Raw genomic sequence first — 23,785 nt, 5'->3', positions numbered from 1 at the left:
AGAAATGCTTTTTATGCTGTTTAAAAGGGATGCTGTAAAATTTAGATGAGACAAATGTAATGTGTGCGACAAATCAAAGATATGACAGGAATGAATTCTGAATTTAACATTTATTTACTCGATGGTTTAAACAAAAATAATGTAACAATAATAATAACAAAAAAAAAAACATTTACAATATTCTCATTCATTCACTTTCTTTTCAGCTTTGTCCTTTTATTAATTTGGGATCACCCCCGCGAAATGAACCGCCAACTTACCCAGCATATGTTTTACACAGCAGATGCCCTTCCAGCTGCAACGAAAACAAAGTGCAAGCCAAATAATAATAAAAAAAAATTAACAAAACAATCCTTAAGTCTAACATCTAAACTAGGCAACAAAAATAAATAGAAAAAACGAATGAAATAATGAAAATGAAACCCGATATCTTCAGTGCACATGACACTTGATTTAAACTAATAAAACTAAAAAACTAAAAATTATACAGGAGGCAAAACACTGAAGCTATTCTAACAAAAACAAGCTAAACTAAAACAAACCTATCAAGAATGTCTATGGCTCAGTTTAGAATCCCACAACAACCATCAAAGCAGTTACTTAAAGCTGTAACAACAGTAAAACTGGGATAATAAATCACCAAAGAAGCATGCCAAAACACAAATGCGTGGAGCACAAAGGTATACCAAGGTTTTATTAGATTTATTGATTAGATTTCATTTTTTATTTATTTATTTTTTGCCCTTATAGTTTACTGACAAGTTTTGTACAATACATAATCTCACATATCACAAATGAGAGATTTTTGAATAAAGGGTGCATATTTGATTTTAAAATAATGAAAGAAAACACACTAACTACTATCGATGATTGTTTACAGTTGTTCAACAACTGGAATTAAAACACACATTGCCTAAAACAAACAGTCAATCTTTCTTATGAAAAGAGTGAAAATAAATAACTTGCACTTTTGGAAACAAAACTAATTATTTTTATTATTATGTTTTTTATATTAAAAGTAGAAAAGAAGCAGTACCTCTTCTAAATAAAATCCATCTTGTATATCCTGTCAGTAATATTTAACAGTGCATTTATTGAATCTTCTGTACACAAATATTTTAATGTAAATAATCATTTTATTGTAATAGAAAATATGCTGTCTCGTGGCATTTCTGGTGGTAGGGAAAGTAATTTAAAAAATTTACTTGGAAAAATTTGATCGATTATAGGTTCTGAATGACGATTTTGATTATTTTTCGATTAATCGCCCAGCACTATATGTTCACCAGCCCTCCAAGCTTGGCTTTGGATTGAACTGTAATGTTTCCATCCCACACCATTTTCAACGCTTTTTATTTTAAAACACTGAAAACACATATATACATACATAATAGGAAGTTGGAAGTTGATTCAATCACAAGTTGAATTCCAAATTGAAATATTGAAAATGCCTTGCAGATGTTTATTTTTATGGATAATGTTTTGCTGTAAATAAACTTTGCTGAAACGTAATAGTCAATCTCTAGCAGAGGAGACATCAGCACTGCGATCAGGCTGCCCTCTGGCTCTGGCAGGGGAGCTGGCAGTGGGTCAGCTGACCTTTCAGAGCTTCTCATGCCACCCAGAGTGATGGAGACTGATTGGCAGCGCAAGTGAAGGTGAAACAAGGTGGATGGAGGCAAGGAGAGCTTCCACCTTTCCCCAGCTCACTGTCTACGGGCACCAGAGGCCATGAGTAGAGAATAAATCACCCCAATATGTTGACAGCAAATTAGAGTCTTTGCGGTTTTAAGCACTCGGACTTGACTTCCACAGGACATAGGCAGCACTTCTTGCAGTTACTTGGAAATATACTGGTTTTAAATTACACAGAGAAGAAAATACACTGGCCTTTTGAGAACCTCCAGCAATGACGAGCAGAGCATTGTTTAATCTGGTCCGTCGAGGCGTTTATATGCGTTTCAGCGAATCAATGTCAGACGGAATTAAACCTTCTCCCAGAGATGGGCTTTCCTTGGCAAGTTTTCTCAGGAGTCTTTATTCAGATTAAAGTCAGAGAACATCAGCGGCGGATGGAGATAAATCAAAAGGGGCAATACTGAGTGGCAGAGCTCTGTGTGAAACTGGTAATGGCCATAAGTCGATATGAGGAATTTCACTGTATATTATGTCTCTCAGGCCGGGCGCGAGTAACAATGACAGACGGGCGTACAGCCACGGGGCGAGAGCCATCCCGGAAATCGTCTTGGCTGATCAGACAGATCAAATGCATTGCGTGGCCGCATCGCAGTCCTGTAATCTGTCATAGCTGCAGGGTCGTGGCTCTTTGCAGTGGCGGAGCTGATTACGTCTCCTCTGTTTAGCTGCCACTGCCCTTCTGCCTAGTTAGCATGTGTTTATTGTTAGTGAAAGGCACGAGAGGGATGGGTAGAGGAAAAAAAAAATGAAGTGAACAGCTTTGGATCTGAGGCCTGTCAGGAGATGGATGGGTAGCTTGTGGCACGCTGCCCCTGCATCCACAATCTGTAAAGTGTACAGCAAAGTCATATGAACACACCAGCACTCAATGCACTACATAAATAAAGCCAGACGGCAGTAAGTCAGAAGCTAACACGCGCCTGTATGTTAAACATTTCCGGCATGTCTAAATAAACGGCAATTCATCAAATGGAAAACGTGGCATATCCACTACATTGACTCAATTATATATTTCATCTTTGGTGGTAATAAATAATGAGAGGCTACATGAAATGTGGGGTTGGTTATTTCACTTTGATGGTTGTTCGGGACTGGTAATCTTGCAAGTGCATGATGTATGTGCTCACTTACTTTGCTAGATTTTCATTTTCAGAAAGGTTATATGAGCATTTTTAACTGCTTAAACATCTCATGATATTGGTTAGTTGTAATGCATTGTACAGCTATGGAAAGCCTTTTTTTAGAGACCATTTGTACGTTTTCAGTTTCTCTGGACTGATGTTATATCATTGAGTAAAACGTTGTTTCTGTTTTATTCCCTAAACTGCTAATGACATTTCTTCTAAATTTAAAATAAACATGAACTAAAAAACTGTATTTCTTAATTTAATAAAAGGTGTAAAAGTAATATTTTAAACCTTTTTTTACACTTTATTTGCTTTTAAAAGTTCATATTTCATGAACAAACTGAATTGTAATGTAACAATCAATTGTGTTTGTATGTGCAAATCTTTCAGTTAAGATGTTATGAGTGGTTGCCAGGGTGTTTGGTTTTGGTATGTTGCTGTGTGGTTGCTTGGTTGAAACAAGAGTTTTTGATGCCTTTGACATCAGATTTTTTTGTATAGTTCTGATTGGTCAACATGGCTTTATACTTAGAGTTAAATCACCACGTATTGGTTGGTATGTTCTTGACCAGTGATACCCAAACTAGGGCCCGTGGGCTAAAGTTGGCCCTTTGTATCCTTTGAAATGAAAAAGCCAAAAAAGCTAATTGAAATTAAATGTTTCAATTACATGTTGTAAATTAATCATATATATATATATATATATATATATATATATATATATATATATATATATATATATATATATATATATATATACACACACACACACACACACACACACACACACACATGTATATATATATATATATATATGTATATATATATATATATATATATATATATATATATATATATATATATATATATATATATATATATATATATATATATATATATATATATATATATACATACATACTGTCACTTAACAAATAGGGGACAAAGCAGAAGACTTCAGCATACAAATCAAGGCAAAGGAAAATTCAGCATGACTACTGTATTTGGCATTGAACTCCATTGGTTTATATGAGTAATGTTTTGTATGGTTTTATTGTCATAGGTTTGTTAAAATAATACACATTTTTGAAAAATTTGAATGCATTAGTAAATACGGTTGAAGTCATTTCTATTTATTTTTAAATATTATAAATTGAATTAGGAAGTTACCCCTGGCAACCTTAACGTAATACAGTTTGCGATGTTTACTTTCGGCCCTTAATAAGGAAATTTTGAGCACCCCTGCTCTTGACAGTGCATCATAGCATGTTTTTCATGTAATGAATGATTTAAAAAAAAAACAACAACAAAGGATCTCCAGAAACTAGGCAAAACAAACAAAAATTTCATACATGTGACAATATCAATGTCCATATATGGCTTTTCTAATTAAGTGAACTTGTTTGGTCGCTCACCTTGTATTGGATTGTGATGTGGAGTGCCTAAGTGTGAGTGGAACATAAAATTTAAGAGCATTAAAGAGCTAAAGGGTAAAAACAAAGTAAAAAAGCATAGTTGCTTCCACAAAAATAAATAAATAACATGTGCTTTTGCTATTGGTTAAATTTAGGGTAGTGTTTGGTGTACATTTACTGTGTTTTAGTTTTAACCTTTTAATGCTACATTCTCAGAAATAAGCATTCTATAAGCTGTTCCCTGGTTGTTTTGGTTTAAAAATATACTGATAGGCACCAGTTAGGTACTAATATGTACTACTTGAGGTAAAATTAAATTAGCTGAAATGTTCTGATATGTTTATAGTTCCACTTCTAGTCAACGCTCCATTCTAAAATTGCAATAAAATACATCCAGCAAAATGTATTGAAGAGATATGCATATAACTTTAATTGTTCAACTAATGGTTCTTAACCTTCATGAGTTTTTTTTTTCTTTCTGTTGAACAATAAAGATGATGAATGTTGGAAACAAGCCATTGACATCAATTGTAGAAATAAAAATCATTCAGAAGTCAATGTTTGCTAATTTCCAAAATTCTTAAAGATATTCTGTGTCTTTATGTGTAACAGACAGACAGACACAAATTTGGAGCAAACAAAAGGGTGAATAAATTAGAATTTCCGTAACCAAAACTTGCCACCCATTTACTCAGAGAGTTTGGAAAAAAAAAAAAAAAAAAACAATGTGAGTAAATAGATGGCAAAATCTGTTTGTACACTGACATTCTTCTAAATATCTTCATTATAAAGAGATTTGTACAGGATTGAAACAACCTGAGGGTGATCAAATGATGAAATAATTTTAAATTTGAGTTGAATAATACATTTAACAGAATATCCTAGGCTCTTCTAGAGTGTGAAACATTCGCATAATGCGATGACAGGAACATAACTTGTAGGCATGGCTCTTTCCACTCTTTCATTGAATCTGCATTGACTTCCCCCTCCCTGCTCGCTGGTGAGAGAGCATGTTTGATTAATATCCTTAATGACAACCGGATCAATTAGGAACATTTGCACTTGTAAATTGCTTGTAAATGTCATGTTTTCAAGAAACAGTTCACTTGAAATCATTATCTTGATATAAAAAGAATGTAATTCGCCACAAATCTAGATAATCCTGCATCAGTGATTACCCCAGCAGGAAAACCATTAATGATACTGTAAAAACAAACAGCTTCCAGTAAAACAGTTATGGCATATGTTTACACACGCCGGGGTTTATGCATATTTACTAATTTCCCATTTTAAAATGTCAAAGTTGTAGTATTTTTTTGCACTCTACTTTGTGTAGCACATAAAGTCTTTGCTGGAGGATATAATAAATATGTATTTATTGAAATGTGTAATCATATTTAGTATTGTATGCTGCTAAATCTTACATAGAAATCTGACACATTTAAAATATATGCAAATTACATAGTATATGACATGCAAGTTCATATTTGGATTTTACATGTAAAATATACATCTTATGCAGTATATATATGCAACATATATTTTGAAATTAAAAATATGTCCACTTAGATACAGTATATTTTTTTCCAACTATTGGAATTTTAAAGAGCCCCTATTTTGCATTATAAAAGATCATATTTTGGTTTTGGGGGTCTTCGACATCAGGCTGCAAGGTCAAAAAACACTTTCATTGTGTTATAAAATGCATTTATTTTTACCTAATTATTCCAATGACTCCCATATAATTTGTATATTCCAGAACCCTTCCCTTGTGCGGTGCTAATCTGCACTCGTTGGTCCGACCCAGTCTGTTGCGATTGGTTGACTGCTTTCAGCGCGAGACAGAGAGAAACACCCATCTCGGCTTATCAACATTGTTGAAGTAGCCAGAGTGCAGAGTGTACTGTATGTGTGAGCCCAATGAAGGAGTTTATTAATGCAATGCAGTTAAACACAAGCTATTCTTAACCATATGAAAAAGAGTGACACACATTCAGTATTAATCCCGAATTTCCCGTTCTTGCGTTAATCACCAGAACGTGCACTTATTAATGTTCACTTCAGTGATCCTCTTCAGTCATGATCAATCTCAAACACACACCCACACTCTGCTAGTGTTTTAAGGGAAAGGGGCATTCACGTTTTAGCGTAAACAGCACTTCAGATTTGGTTTGTTTCGTGACGACGTCGATACAAAAAGGCAAAAGATCTGGAGGAATGACGAATCATTTAGTAGGGGCTCTTACCTGTCATGTGGTCCATGTGCTTTCTGTTGTTATCATGTGATTCTTTTGTTCCATTTTCCCGCCATTCATTAGTATTGCATTAGTTTTACCTGTGTCGCTCCCCTAGTTGTAATCAGTTTCACCATGCTGTGTGTATTTATAGGCTCTAGTAGTATTCATTCATTGTTTGGTATTGAATTGTCACCATTCCTTGTTCTGTCTGCAGTTCATGGTCCAGTTCCTGTTGTAAGTGTGACTTGTAAATAAGTATACGTGTTTTGTTAATGCTCCGATTTCCCCCACAGTCCAAAGACATGCAGTATAGGTGAATTGAATAAACTAAATTGGCCGTAGTGTGTGAATGAGAGTGTATGGATGTTTCCCAGGAAAGAAAATGAATAAATAAATAAATGATTGAATGAATGAATGAATGAATGTTTTGTCAATCCTCGTTTCTTGAGTATTTTTGAAAAGGTGCAACTGTGACAGTATGTATACAGCCATATACTGTATGAAGCCATATATAAAACCATAGCTAATATATGTGAAAATATATGTACTTATTTGTAATTCCAATGGTTAAAAAAAATATGTAAATGGCTATTTTTACACCATTTAGATTTTTTTGTCATATGCTGTTTGACATATTTTATATAATGATGTGAAATAAATATTAACTTGTATGTCATATTTAATTTGCATAAATCGCCATCTATCACATTTCTGTGTGGGTTATGATACTGTCAGTATGGAAAAAGCACAGCGAAATGCTTTTGCTGCTTTTGTTCTGGGTCATTTTTATGTGCATATCCTTATTTTTTACTGACACTTAACTGTAACTGTAGAAATTATATCCATAATGCATTGTGTTGAAAACCTAGTTAGTAAACATAAATCCTGTTCTGTTCAGACAGTGAAAACAAAATCTCAGGTTATGCTTTCTGTGCAAAGCATAGCCTCTCAAGAGTTATTACCTTTATTAAAAGCACTGACACGTTGCCTTATATATTTCTGACTTCTCCAGAGCCACAGAGACAATTTTCTTTTCTTAAATAAACTGTCATGCTAGTCTTAATATATTGTTGCCATCCTCTCAGCAGGAGAAAGAAGGCTGATATAAAACATGTATATGTGAGATTGGTAATTGTATCTTTAGTGTACTTGAGTAGAACAAATGTTTCTCCCTCGTGGCTGCGTTAATGTGATAAAGGGGAAATTGGCTTTTCATCAGTTTTCTCTGCACTGTAATGGTGGACAGTGAAAGAGGCGTCGCGTCAATAGCGGCACCACAAACTTCCTGTCTGTGATAGTTATATTTCACATCCCCACACTGGCTCTCACAGTGCATTATGAAACATGTGATAATGTAACAAATTACAAATAGGAAAGCCTTTTTGCTTCATTTAAATGATAAGAATCGCAGCGAGGCCTAGCAATAAGCCATAAATAAAACATCCCACGTGTTTTGTGGTTATGTATGTGAGCGTGTATGAGGTGTGTGTTCAGATAGAAGGGCAGGGCTCCGGCAGGTATCAGCGTTAAAAGAGGAGGATTGCGCGCGCTGATACCCTCATCCAGAGTGGAATATTTCTAGAGGCCTTGACAGCTCCTCCTGTGCTGAAATGGAAAGGGCTTTATCATGGAATGGTTTGTCACTCACGCTGCTGCAGCCGACTTGGCTTCAGGTTAAGCTTGTATCTGCCCCTGCTTTATGGTCCGAGCCCAAAGATCACAACATTGTTTTTTTTGGGTGTGAATTATGAAATCGCTGATATAAAAAGCCCCCAGTTAGATTTTAGAAAGATTGCGCTGTGTTGTTTTCTTAGAACACAATCGGAGGCTAAATTGTGTTCCTTTAACACACGAAAAGGCTTTTAAGTATTTCATAAATCTCATGTCATGTGGCCTGCTTCAGTTTCAAGGGGTCATATTTTATTATTTTTATTGTTTTTTTTTCCCTTTCTCAGAGGTTTCATTCTACAAATAAACTCATAATTTTGTTTTGCTGAGGCATTTTTTTTTTCTTGGGCCACTGGAGGTAAAACCTAGGCTTCTGGCAGTATCACATTTTCTTGTTCCAATTAATTTAAAGCTTTTATCACAATATACAGCATTATTACAATATTAAACTAAGCTGCAAAAATATTACTTTAACAGCTGTAATAACCAAAACATTTCTTAGTGTGTTGCTTTAGTGTATATACAGTAAATGTATACATTTAATAAAATTAAATGTTTTAAAGTTTTTTTTAAAGAAATCTGGGTATACCTTGGCATAGTCGAATAATGTTCGTGAACCTCAGACACGATTGTTCTTTCGTTCTCATGTAAAGTACACAAATGTAAAACCCTGGTGGACAAAAGGTCAATTAAAAGACAAAAAAGACTGTTGCGTGACTCATGGTGCACACCCTCAGCATTTCCACATACTTTAGGTCAGGTTCTACGTCATCTGGACTTAACAAGCACAACACACAAACTAAAATGTTCCAAACATTAAATACATGCCTCATGCTGTGTTGGAAAAGGTTTTCCAGTGTGACAGCAATGATCATTTTTCTTCCCTTATTATGCATGTGGGACTTTTATTTTAAAAATGGGAGATGCAGTTACTGGGCAACGACTGCATGAGACATCTGTTCAAAAAAGGACACAAAATGCAGGATTTGCAGATTATACATTTATTCAGCTCCAACACAAATAGACATACATTTTTACTTAATTTTTTATTAATTCATTGTGATAATGTGAAATTTGACATACGTATGTTTTAACAAACTGCTCAGTCACGTCGTTTCACTCAGCTCAAATGTAATTTTTCTGGAGTGAAAGATATATATATATATATATATATATATATATATATATATATATATATATATATATATATATATATATATATATATATATATATATATATATATATATTTATTTATTTATTTATTTTTTTTTTTTAAATGTCATCTGTTTAAGCAGTGGTTGATATTAATGGTTGTGTTTTCTTTGACATTATAGTTTAAAATAATTAATGTTTATGTCTGTCTGAGAGCTGCAAGTCAGAGCAGATCTCATTAATATTCACAACTGATCCAAATATGGTCAATATGGACCTTTCGGATGCTAGGGGTATTTTAAAGAGTAATAAATAAGCATATACAATATACACACAATGTAGATATCAAAGTACAATTAAACTTTTTGAACCAATGCAGTATATGGCACTTTTAATAAATCTCTAAAGTATATGGGGTTGTAATGAACCATCTTAAAATAATCTCAAAAGTTTTAAATAATAAATAATTACTTGCTGTATTTTGAAATTGTTTATTATTACTATAATTAGTATTATTAAATATCAACATATGTCTATAGGCTTCCATGTAAAACAACCAATATTTGCAACTTGGACTGTGTTTGCATTTGACCTGTTTAGATGAAAATTATGTCTGATGTGTTTGCGTAAGTGTGATTTATTCAAAAAAGTGTGAAAGCTGCCATCTGAACCAAATTAGGGGATTGATGTGCTGTTTTTTTTTTTGTTTGTTTTTTACGTGATCCTCTAATAAAGCAAGGCTCATTAGGGTGTTTTCAATATTCTCTTTTACAAGGAAGACGAAAGGAAGACCTTTAGTAGCTAGGTAGAATTACTATTTCTTAATGTCAGCCTGTGATTAAGTTACACCTTTGGCTTAGTGTTTAGGGTGTCTTAGTGTTGTTAACACTGAAAAACTGTTCTGTTAAGTACTTTTTTCACCCTTTCTAACATTTTTTTTTTTCTGTGGCTACTTTATTTACAGCCATTATACTTTAGAAACAGTTTACTTGCGTCTGCACCTAGTTGGACCTTTATAAAATGGCTATTGTTATATGAATAATAGCATAAATTTGTTGCATGTTCTGCTAAAACCCTGTGCAGATTGAATGTTCCTTTTTCAATTTGAAAGCGGAGAGGAGCTTTTAAGATGTCAGCACCTGCTGATTAGTACTTTACTAAGAGCTCCACAGAACGGCCAGTTATTAATCTGCTCCAGAGCTGAAACCACCACCACACTGGTTTGATCACATAAGGCAGCGTTCCAGATAGGTCAGACCAGTCCCACACTACAAATACACTTCACACATACAATGCATTCTACCACAACATCACTCAGCTTCAAAACCATGCTGTGGTTTTTAAACCTTAGGCCAATCATCAACTCGTAAAGTGGGACGAAACGAAACCAAGAAAAGCAGGGACAAATGTATAAAGTGTTTATTTCATCTGTGATAACCATATTTAGGACTGGTTTTGAGTATTCCTAACGTTTTACTCACAAACTGCTCTGTTTGCACAAATAAGTATTTTCAAACTTACGTAACAGATGCACACTTTTTTGTAATTTATATGTGCTGTAATAAGAGATATCATAACTTTTGAAGCATTTTTCAACTTGTTACATTGTGATCTCAATAAATTACATTGTCGATATCATGATATATCATGGCTGGTTTTGCTTGTTGTAATGTAAAATTATCAGGAGCAAATTATTGTGACAGTATCATGTTGTGTGTTAACCTGTGGTATGATACTGTCACAATACATAACAACACCAGTGATCCTGTAGTACATGATAAACCACAAGAAATCATAGATGATAGATCAAAATATTCATGTATATTTAAAAATGTAAAAAAGTTCTACGATTTCTTTTATTAATGGCACATATGGTTACATACTTCATTGTGCTATTGCACAAAATACAGTTTTATACTCAAATATACCATTTCATGGAATTATTATTCTTTATTTTTGGGTTTGGGTGTTATCCTTCTTCATACACACACACACACACACACACACACACACACACACACACACACACACACACACACACAAGGGTGTCCCAAAAAAAAAAAAAAAACGCAAAATTTCGCTATCTATAGTCCATAATCATAACTCCTATATAGGAGTCCCACAACATTCTAAGAAAAAGAAAAGTCTAATAAAAGTCTGAATATGGCCATGGTGTAAATACACAGTAGAGTTACAATCTTATTGCCCAATTACATCGTTATAACATGATATATGTCTTTAGTGATTTACTGAAGATAAATACAGCAGTCGCGATCGTCTGATCTCATATGAAGCAAGATATCGTGATGACATCTAATCATGTTTGCAGGAGCTGTAGTGCTGTCCCAATTCTTAGGGGTAAATTTTGAAGCCCTTAACCCTCACACTTGGTTTTAAAAGCCAAGGGGAAGGGGTACAGAAATAGAATTGGGATTGTGCCTTTAAGGAGCAAGGCGTTTTTTTTTCAGTATTTCCTATTGTTTTATTTTTTCTAGGGTCTTATTTCTGTTAGTTTGGCTAAGATAAATAAAATATAATTTAAAAAATAAAAGTATCAATGGTTAATATTATTAGCCCCCCTTAATATTTTGGCTACAGAACAAACCACTGTTGTCCAAAGTGATTAGCAAAATTTAACCAAGTAAAACATTAAATTGCACTTAAGCTCAAAATAACTTGTAACACTTTATGTACTATCATCATGGCAAACATATACATTATGTATACATTATAATATACATTAGCTTCTAGAAATAAGTCATTAAACTACAGTATTGATAAAAAAGGTGTTGATTAAAATCTTTCCATTAAACAGCACTTAGGAAATATATTTTTTAAATTAAATAAATTTCACAGGAACTTACATTTTCTTTTTTAAATCAGTTTATTGATGTCACTATCAGATTACTCAGCCAATCAGCAGCAACATGAATAATAATGCTAATGAATGAATCTCTTTAGAAATCTGAGACCTCCTTGGATTTCTGCATTAAGCTTGATGATTGCTTTTGTATGAAGTTACTGTAATTTTGGTGGCTAAAAATGTATAGAGAGTAATACATTCATCTGAAATGCAAGTTGTTTAGTATTTTCCTCGAATTGAATAGTTGCCTAAAAGCGGTAGAACCCATGCTCTGTATGTGTTGTCTTTCAACCATCTCACATGTCTGCTTTTACTTACAGTAAATATCATTTGTCAGGTTAAAAAAAATACTGCCCTAAAGCAGCAGTTACTACAATAAAAGGAGGGGAGGAAATAAATTGTATGAAAGCAACATACCAGAGCCGGAGCTCTTTCAAGAGTCTGCAGGGCCGGTAAATGGGATGGAGCACTTCAGGATTCATTTACATCACTGTGACGTTGCTTTAGATCTCAGCAGCAAGTCATTGGCCGGTTTGAGATTTCAAGAATAGACTCTCTTCAATCAGCGGCCATGAAAGAGAGCAGCTTAAGCATCCTCCAGTCTAACGCTGCCTTCATCCTTTCAGATTTTTTTTTTAGTTGACTTATTTCCATGCACTTTTTTTTTTAAGGATTGAGTGAAAGAACATGCAAATATGAATCTGATGAAGGGGTGTTATCTGAGAAGAGTACCCACAATCATCGGCTATAGAAAACACGCTCTGTTGCCTTGCTGACTACTTAGCATCAATTCTGTCATGGAATGGCATAAGTGACCAATTTAACAACCGTCTGTTACCGCAGCTTTAAATCCCAGAAATGCCACTATACTTGAAAGCTATCAAAATATTTCATTCATTCATTCATTTTCTTTTTTCGGCTTAGTCCCTTTATTAATCTGAGGTCGCCACAGCGGAATGAACCAACAACTTATCCAGCATATGTTTTTGCCTAGCGGATGCCCTTCCAGCTGCAACCTATCTCTGGGAAACATCCATACACGCTCACTCACACTCATACACTACAGACAATTTAGTTTACCCAATTCACCTGTACTGCATGTCTTTGGACTGTGGGGGAAACCGGAGCACCCGAAGGAAACCCACGCGAACGCAGGGAGAACATGCAAATTTCACACAGAAACGCCAACTGACCCAGCCGAGGCTAGAACCAGCGACCTTCTTGCTGTGAGGCGACAACACTACCTACTGCGTCACTGCGTCACCCTCCAAATATTTCAGTTGTAGTTAACTGTAATAGCTTTAGTAATATGTTTCAGTATTGAGTTAAATGTTTATGCATAATTAACATTTGGCCAATGCTGGCAGTTGTTTTTATATATTTTTTATTTAATTAATTTTTAAAAAAAAATTTTGTAGTGTATTTTGGGATTGTGATTTCATTGTTATTTTTTTCTTTTTTATATATCTATATTTATTTTATTTTTATTTATTTTATTTATTATAAACTTTTTATTGATTTTATTTATTGTAGTATATTCTGGGTTTGTGCTCTATTTTCATTTAGACATTTTTTGTAGTATATTCTGAAATTGTGTGGTATCATTTTATTTTTATGTATTTATTTTATATATTATTTTTATTGATTTTATTTACTTATTTGTTTTTTATTCTGGGATTGTGTGGTATTATTATTTTTTATTTATTTTATGTGTTATTAAATTGTTATTGATTTTTATTTATTTATATAAAAAATTGTAGTTTAATCTGGGATTCACTCATTCATTCATTTTCTTTTCGGCTTAGTCCCTTTATTAATCTGGGGTCGCCACAGTGGAATGAACTGCCAACTTATCCAGCTCATGTTTTACGCAGCAGTTGCCCTTTCTGCTGCAACCCATGTCTGGGAAACACCCATACACACTCATTCTCACTCGTACACTATAGACAATTTAGCCTACCCAAGTCACCTGCACTGCATGTCTTTGGACTGTGGGGGAAACTGGAGCACCCAGAGGAAACCCACACGATTGCGGGGAGAACATGCAAACTCCACACAGAAATGTCAACTGACCCAGCCGAGGCTCAAACCAGCAATTTTCTTTTTTTATAATTTTTTTAAATTTTTTTTTAATCATTTTTTGTGTGTGTGTATTCTGGGATTGTGTGGTATTATTTGTATTTTTCTATTAATTTTATATTTTATTTTATTTTTATTTATTAATATTTTATGTGGTGTATTCTGCGATTGTATGGTATTATTTTACTTTCATTGATTTTTATTTATTTACAATGTTTGTAGTAGGATTGTCTGCTATTTTATATAGGTTTTTTATTTATTTATTAATTTTTTGTATCTTTTTTGTATTAATTTTTGTGTCTTTTGGGATTGTGTGGTATTATTTTACTTTTATTTATTTATTTTATATATTTTTTTGTGTTGTGTGGTATTATTTTATTTTTTATTTTATATATCAATTTATTTTTGTTTCTTTTATTCCTTTATAGTTTTTTTAAGCTTATTCTATGATTGTTTGGTATTTTATTCTTATTTATTTACTTTATATAGGCTGTTCATTTCGGTGTGACGACCCCTGATCAATACAGACACTAAGCCGAAAGCCGAATGAATCAATTGTTTTATATACTATTCTATTTTTGTTGATTTGATTTATTTTTTTTGTTATATTCTGTGATTTTGTGATTTGTGGTATTATTTTATTTGTATTTATTCTATTTTATTTTTATGTATTTATTATATATATATATATATATATATATATATATATATATATATATATATATATATATATATATATATATATATATATATATATATATATATATATATATATATTTATATATATATATATATATATATATATATATATATATATATATATATATATATATATATATATATATATATATATGTATTTATTTTATATATATATATATATATATATATATATATATATATATATATATATATATATATATATATATATATATATATATAAATATATATGTATTGTGTTTATTTCTTTATTTATTTTTGTAGTGTATTCTGGGATTGTGTGGTCACTATCTTTTTATCTATATTTTATCTTTATCACTATCATTTTGTCAACATTAAAAACTATAGTATAATTAAATAAAATTTTTACACTTTTACACATTCTTAGACCAAGCAACTTTTCTATTGGTCTGCGTGGTATAATTACATAACCATCTTAAAAATTAGATAAATCTGTCTGGTAAACTTTTTTTTTCCATTTATAAGCATATTTATTTATTTATTTATTTATTTATTTACTTATTTATTTATATATTTATTTATTTATTTATTTATTGTCAATTTGCTAACAACATCTTGCAACAGTAAACGTGATCATACTATTAGAATGTATCTACTAAGTTTTATTTATGTATCAATAATTCAGTAGTCAATTGACTAATTATTTTTGTTTTTTTGTTTGTTTCTGATTAAACTGTAGATACATGAAACAAGTGTGAGTTTATTCTTAAACGGCAATGAGGAGGATGGCACAGCTTTGGACACACAAACCCTGGCAGGACTAGTTGATGACATCACATCAGATGGTGCTGTGTGGATCGGCAGGAGTTCCAACGGTAATAATTTCAAGTCCTACTTTGATCTTTCAATTTTTAATATACTCATTAATATCTTTCATTTTATTTTCCTTTTGTTTTTTAAACCTGGAGCTGTCCATATGTAACCACATTTCTCCTCAGAATTTTACAGTCTTGAATTGAGTGCGGAAAAGGACACACTAATTTGCAGACATGTTACATTTTTCCATTATAGAAATATTCATAAGCCCGCAACTAATCATAGTTGGAGTTTATATAGGTCAGGGGTGACCATATGGCAACAAATAATCTCCTCATAAATGAGATGAGATGGGATTTCTGTAATACCCCCAGGGAATGAAATACACACATAATCACACACACACACACACACACACACATTTTGAATACACATCTACAAATGGCATAGTCTTTCTAAAGTTTCTTTAAATTTACTCTGCGGACGTTCCAAACTTAGCTCAACATTGCTTTATTTATTTATTTTTTTGTGCAAAAATGACAGTAATTTTGCCTAAATATTTTAGATGACACAATAGAAATTTCCACAGAATTTTCTATAAAATGTGTTCTTCTGAAGCATGTGTTGTTGATTTTAGTTTGGCTGGAACAAAAGCAGTTTTTAATATAAAAAATAATAATTTCAAGGTATTTAAATAAAATAAATAAAAAGAGAATAAAAGAAATAAATAAAGAAATAAAAATAAATTTTAAAGTCAGAATTATTAGCTTTCTTAAGAATTTTTTGGATTGTCTACAGTACAAAGCACTGTTGCCCAATGAGTATTCTAATTATCCTAACTTGCTTAGTTAACCTAATTATCCCAGTTAGGTTGTTAAATTGCACTTTAATCTAAAAACTAGTATCTTGCTTAAGTAGAAAATATTATGCACTGTCCACATGGCAAAGACAAAATAAATTAGTTAATAGAAAATTAGTTACTAAAACTATTGTTTAAAAATGTGTTGTCAAAATCTCTCTGTTAAACGACACTTGGGAAATAGTAAAAAAAATAATAATAATAAATAAACAATTCAAAGGAAGGTTAATAATTTTCCCCTCAATTGTGTGTATGTTCTTAATCATTATTTTTATTTCATAAATTGCACACAAGTATAAAGAACCCGGTGTATATAGTCTCCAAAGAGGGCATGCCTCATTTAAATGTATAATATGCACACACAGAATAACTTCCATGAAAGTTGCAGTGTAATCCATTTTTGCACACATTTCAAACTCTTCATTTGGAGCCCAGAGGTCTGAAATGCTTGTCTGATTCATGTTGAACTAATGTGGAGCATGGAGGAAGGAAAGCTGTTTTTATCATGGATGATAATTCAAATTTAGTTTGAGCACCAAATGCAAGCCAAAAAACCTCATAACGTGATACCAGTGAGTAGGCTAATAGCTGCATTTTGAAATATCTATATGAAAAATAAATAAGTATTCAAGACTAAATATTTTTTTCAGTATTAATCTTTTACTACATTTTGATCAAATAAATGTGTGGAGTTTGCATGTTTTTCCCGTGTTTGTGTGGGTTTCCTCGAGGTGCTCCAGTTTCCTCCACAGTCCAATGACATGTGGTACAGGTAAATTGAATAAGCTAAATTGTCCTTAGTGTATGTGTGTAAATGTAAAAGTGTATGGGTGTTTCCTGGTGTTGGGTTGCTGCTGGAAGGGCATATAAGTTGGTGGTTCATTCCGCTCTGGCGACCGCGGATTAATAAAGGGACTAAGCCGAAAAGAGAATGAATGAATGATCAAAAAATATTGCCTTTGTAAGCAGCAAAATATTATTCTTTCTTGGTTGTATTAGGGCACAAATATCTAAAGTGACATGGCTATGACCTAGGTATTACAATGGTGAGGTGGTTTATGAGAACATGCAGTGTGTCCCCGTAATTCAAAACTAGGATTTGAAAAATCATACTTAACGAGATCTTTTCACCTTTAATATTAGCCATAGGTTTCCTGTGAGGGTTGGGTTTAGGGCGAACTGCCTGAATTAGGGAGAAGGCCATTTAATTTAAATGTTTTTAGTGTATAAAATACGTTATGCATGTGGAGAGTCCTCAAACACCCGAACCAACTTTGTGTGTGTGTGTGTGTGTGTGTGTGTGTGTGTGTGTGTGTGTGTGTTTGAACTGGTTTTGGTGGTTAAAGTTTTTTTTGTATAATTCCATGGATATGATATTGTACTCTATTAGAGTGGTTTATGAGGACATGATTGACGTCCTTGTAATGCAAAATACTTAAAAATCATACTTAACTTGGTCTTTTGACCTTCTTTTTTGCCACATGTATCCTTGTGAGGGTTGGGTTTAGGGGTAGGGACATATAGTTAGTGTTTTTTTTTACTGGATAAAATGTATTGTGCCTTTGTAGAGTTCCTGTAAACCATCAATACCAATGTGTGTGTGTGTGTGAATGAGCAAAATAAATACAGCAAAATGCTATCTCCTATAAAAGAGAGACTCTGCACACAAAGATGAAAAGATTTCAGGGCAAACATCCATATATGACGTCTCAATCAGAGCCGGTTATTAGAACAGAAGTGATTATATCTTATCTGCTGATGTAGATGGACCCGCACGTTTAGACTCGGATCTATGCCGCCCATCCATTCTGTGGGATTAATGCTCACAGAGAACTGTAAATAAGCATAATAGATCCCACCATGCAGCAAGTGTCTCTTTAACTCAAATAAAGACACAGATAAGGTAATCCACTAGTTGTTATGGATTCTGCACACCGTCTTCAATAGCGCCCATTGACTTTCCTTTCTTTTTTCTCCCCAGGGTCAAATCAATTCATTGGAAGGATGCAGGATTTTAGATTTTATCCGAAGACATTAACCAACAGGTAAGCATAAGGTCGTACAGCATTAACATCAGGCATAGCTTTAGAGTTTTCAGAGAAAAACATGCTACACTGTAAACAAAACATTAATTTACAGTTGCTGTACCTCATTTCTGTTTATTTGCACTTTAATTGCATTATGAGACCTTGATCTCTGCATCGCTGCAATTACTTTTACTGACATGCTTAGATATTGTTTTATATTATAACATCTAAAATAAAGCAATATAAATAAAATATTAATAATATAATATAAAACAATTGAAAAAGTATATATATGTATGTACACTCACCGGCCACTTTATTAGGTTTACCTGTCTAACTGCTCATTAATGCAAATTTCTAATTACATGGCAGCAACTCAATACATTTAGGCATGTAGACATGGTCAAGACGATCTGCTGCAGTTTAAACCAGACATCAGAATGGGTAAGAAAGATGATTTAAGTGACTTTGAACGCGGCATGGTTGTTGATGATAGACGGGCTGGTCTGAGTATTTCAGAAACTGCTGATCTACTGGGATTTTCACGCACAACCATCTCTAGGGTTTACAAAGAATGGTCCAAAAAAGAGAAATTATTAAGTGAGCAACAGCTCTGTGGGTGCAAATGCCTTGTTAATGCCAGAGGTCAGAGGAGAATGGCCAGACTGGTTCCAGCTGATAGAAAGGCAACAGTAACTCAAATAACCATCCTGAGGTATGCAGAAGAGCATCTCTGAATGCACAACACGTCCAACCTTGAGGCAGATGGGCTGCAACAGCAGAAGACCACACTAGGTGCCACCCCTCTCAGCTAAGAACAACAAACTGAGGCCACAATTGGCACAGGCTCACCAAAATTGGACAACAGAAGTTTGAAAAAACCTGGTCTGGTCTGAGTCTCGATTTCTGTTGCGACAATCGGATGATAGGGTCAGAATTTAATGTCAACAACATGAAAGCATTGATCCAACCTGTCTTGTATGAACAGTTCAGGTTGCTGGTGTTGGTATAATGGTGTGGATAATATATTCTTGGCACACTTTGGGCCCATTGGAACCAATTGAGCATCATGTCAATGCCACTGCCTACCTGAGTATTGTTGCTGACCATGTCCATGCCTTCATGACCACAGCGTACCCATCATTTGATGGCTACTCCCAGCAGGGAAACACTCCATATCATAAAGCGCAAATCATCTCAGACTGGTATCTTGAACATGACAATGAGTTCACTGTACTCAAGTAGCCTCCACAATCACCAGATCTCAATCCAATAGAGCACATTTGAGATGTTATGGAACAGGAGATTCGCAGCATGGATGTGCAGCTGACAAATCTGCAGCAGCTGCATGATCATGTCAATATGGACCAAAGTATCTGAGGAATATTTCTAGTACTTTGTTAAATCTATGCCACAAAGGATTAGGGCAGTTCTGAGGGCAAAAGGGTTCAACCTGATACCAGTAAAGTGAACCTAATAAAGTGGCCATTGAGTATAATAAAACTAAATCACTGGCCAATTTATTGTTGAAGATTTCATGGCTAAATGCCGGGTGGCCAATCTTCATTGATTGCACATTCCATCAGTAAGAGCAAAGTGTGAAGGTTTAATTAGCATTAATTAGCATTATGCACACAACATTATGGGTGACATATCAGATTTCAAAAGGGGACAAATTGTTGGTGTGCATCTCACTGGCTTGTCTGTGATCAAGACAGCAAGTCTTTTTGGTGGTATGCTGACATTTCCCTAGATACTGTGGCTGTTGATACATCACAAAGGACGATCATCATGCAACAGGAGTAACTGTGAACGCAAGAGGAAGCTGTCTAAAAGACGATGTTTGGGATATCAACAAATTATAATTACATTTTTTATGTATTATATGTATATTTTTGGCATTTTAAAGACCAACTCCAACAATATATTATTTAAAAAATACTAAACATGTATAAACAAAATAGTAAAAATAGATATACAAGAGCCAAGTCCAATACTGCAATTCAAAAGCGTAAAAAAATGGAAAACACCCATGAACCACAAGTCACAAGAATTTGCTCCATTATGGATATTTTACAGTGCATACAATCTAAGTTGTCAACAAGTTTTGAAACACAGACCTTTAAATCATGCATTTCTGTATTTCAGGGAGATTGAAGAAGTGTACACTGGACAATTTCCTCACCTTCACTCCCAGTCGACATGTCTCTGCCCCGCCAGCCATCCCAGAGTGCACCCCCTAGTAGAGAGGTACTGCATCCCCAACGCAGCCAATGATACCACCCATAACAAAGTGCTTCGGCTGAACCAGGACGCCCACCCATTGGATTACATTAATGACAATGACATCGGAACCACCTGGATATCCTCCATCTTTCCCTCAATAGAGCTACTGGACAAAGGAATAACCATCACTATAGATTTGGAGAACGGCCAATACCAGGTACAAATCTACCAATGAGTAGCTTAGGGTTTGTAGATATTTTAGCTTAATATTACAGTAGTTTAGTTTCTTGGAATCAAGAGTAGTATTTCACTCATTAATCCCAAAGTATCTTCAAATGTATGTTAGTACACGCACAACCTATCCGAGTATACTCCATTAGATAGTGGGCTCAAAACATTGATCCTTGTCCAGTATCTGGACATCAGTAAATAGAGTTCAAGGTATTGCTTATTCCCCTCACACATACACTTTTCAATGCATCGTCTATTGTTTTGCTTTTTTCAGTAGTTCGTTGTTGTTGTTTTTCCTCCATCTCCTCTGTTTCTTTTTTTAGCAGTAAAGGATTGCTCAATCTAAGTGATAGTTTAAAAATTTGGTCTAAACAAATTGTTTTGCTGATAAAATTCACATCATGCTTCCTAAAATCACACCCTAGCACACGTGTTAAAGTATGCTTTTGGCTACTCACTGCCAGTAGTAATATGTTAAGCTGTTTGTTAAATTAACTTTTTGTTGCACCCCTAAAACACATTTTCCACAGAATTCTGACTGTGTGTGGATGATCATCTTTGATTTTTATCTTTAACATTTAGTTAATATTTTTAGTTATTTTAATATTAGTTTTGTTTGTAGAGAATGTGTGATATTTGTCTATATTTGAAGACCCTCATAATTAAGCTGATATATTCCTCAAGCACTACTACTTTAATATTTATTCATTAATTTATTTTCTTTTGGCTTAGTTCCTTATTTATCAATGGTCACCACAGCGGAATGAATCGCCAACTATTCCAGCATTAGGGCTGTAACGATACACGATATGAAATTGAAATCGCGACACTCAGATCTATGATTCTGTGTTGCGATGTGATAAGGGAGAATCGCGACACACCCCTACCTTTCCAATAACGTCACGCGTGCCTTTTTTTCCGTTCGACATTACGAGCACTGCTCCGTTTAAGCCATCGCATGCGAGGCAGTGCTTTGCTCACACTGTTAATGTGGCTGCGCAGAGATGGATGGGCATTCACCAGATGTCCCGACTCCTCTGCAGAGTGAGGAAAATTGTCACGTTTTTTTACTGCAATGTTGACATGATGGTGTTTCTGAAGAATTTTCAACTCCCTTAAATCAAACGAGTTTGGTATTCTTGAGAGAAATAAGTTGTTTATTTGTTTAATGTTTACTTGATTTGTGGTTTGCAGCACAGGCATTAAGCCTCAGTGTAAAACAGTAGCCAAAAGGTAAGTGAATTATAACAGCGCAAACTTTTCTGTAACCGTGCTGTGTGCTTTCTGTTTGAACCTTTGGGAGTGCTGACTGATTCTGTCATATCGCTGTTTTAAGTTATCCAGAGCTGTATGAATGTACAAATCTTGAATGTCACAATAGTATTAAATATTACAATTGTAACAACACAGACAGCAACACTTTTGCAAAATCGATACCCAGCTGATTCAGTCGTTTCATAAGAGGACCGCGCTTCTTCTCTTTTTTTTTTCCTTGTCAACATAAAGGCAGTGAGGTGCGCCTTGTTTTCGGCTCCTTGTTCAATTGCAAGGCATACTTAATTTGCGAGACGATAACGTATAACCCGTGCCTACAGACACATTTGCCAAAGAAGCAAAATGGAAGAAGAATATTGCTGTTTGAAACAGACGTGTTGAGGCTAAACCAGCGCTTATGACCTGGATCTGCGTAATAAACGCAACAAAAAGGCTTTACCTTTTATTTTACAGCTTATAAAGCATGTATGCACATTAATGCAATATCATATTTAAACAACAAAACTGTTTAGAAAAAGTCAACATATGCGCGCGTGAACCGCGAGGGAGAGAGAGGAAACCATATCAGGACATATTCTTTAAAATAATGATTTGTAATAAAAATGTAAAAGGTTTTGTGATTATAATAATAACAGTGGGGCATTAAATAAATGCATATTTTCCATGGAGTGAGCAATTTAAGGAAGTCTGCGATTTTTATTTGACGGAAGAAAAGAACATATGATTGGAAAAAACAGCCTATGCCGGTTATTAAAAAGAATCAGTCAGTATTTTCGTTTTGTAATATAAATTAATTATTTAAGTGAAAATAATTTAGGGCAGTCCTATTTATTTTATTCATTTTATTTAGTTTATTCTGCTCTTCTGTGCTAAACACTGCAGGTGCGTGAAAATGCTCTGTTGTATTGTTCTATTATTAATATGCTAGCATATAAAAATAAATCAGTATTTTAAAATGCAATATTTAATGTGTCAGACACAAAATAGACACGTCAATTTGTTTAATATAAAATTAATAGTAATCTGACCAGTTAACCGTTAATAACCGATTATTGAGCGGCGGTTGTCGGTTTGCAAAATTACCGAAATGAGCATCCCTAATAGCCATTTAATTTACTTTTTTAATGTAAGAGAACTTTGAAAAATAATTTTCAACATGCTTGAACCATCTACACAATAGAGTTTAGTTCTGTTTGGTTTTTCAACAGTATTTTGTTACAAAGAAAACAAAAGTGATATAGCTTTAGCTATTTATTTATTTTATATATGGCTATTTATATTGTTAATAATTTGCATAGTTAATATTGTTCTTTGATGTTCAGTTTATAAAGATTTTTCAAATGTTATTTAATAAAAAAAAAAAGTTAAAAAATCTTTTTTTCCCACCCCCCACGGAAAAAAAAAAAATCGTGATACGAACCGAATCGTGGGTC

At 33.7% G+C, this 23,785-nt stretch overlaps 1 protein-coding gene across 2 annotated transcripts in view; it reads left to right on the top strand.

Moving 5' to 3' along the window:
• The window catches only part of ush2a (Usher syndrome 2A (autosomal recessive, mild)), a 394,144-nt gene that overhangs the window by 17,276 nt on the left and 353,083 nt on the right, over window positions 1-23,785 (top strand). For both annotated transcript variants that reach the window (XM_009293147.5, XM_073928624.1), the window contains exons 4-6: window positions 15,658-15,793; window positions 18,575-18,638; window positions 20,769-21,063. In XM_009293147.5, coding sequence (XP_009291422.2) covers window positions 15,658-15,793; window positions 18,575-18,638; window positions 20,769-21,063 — 495 coding nt within the window. The remainder of the gene's footprint in view (window positions 1-15,657; window positions 15,794-18,574; window positions 18,639-20,768; window positions 21,064-23,785) is intronic.

The sequence above is a fragment of the Danio rerio genome, chromosome 17 (genome assembly GCF_049306965.1).
Source record: "Danio rerio strain Tuebingen ecotype United States chromosome 17, GRCz12tu, whole genome shotgun sequence".
NCBI lineage: Eukaryota > Metazoa > Chordata > Actinopteri > Cypriniformes > Danionidae > Danio > Danio rerio.
This window is presented reverse-complemented; position numbering and strand designations above follow the sequence as displayed.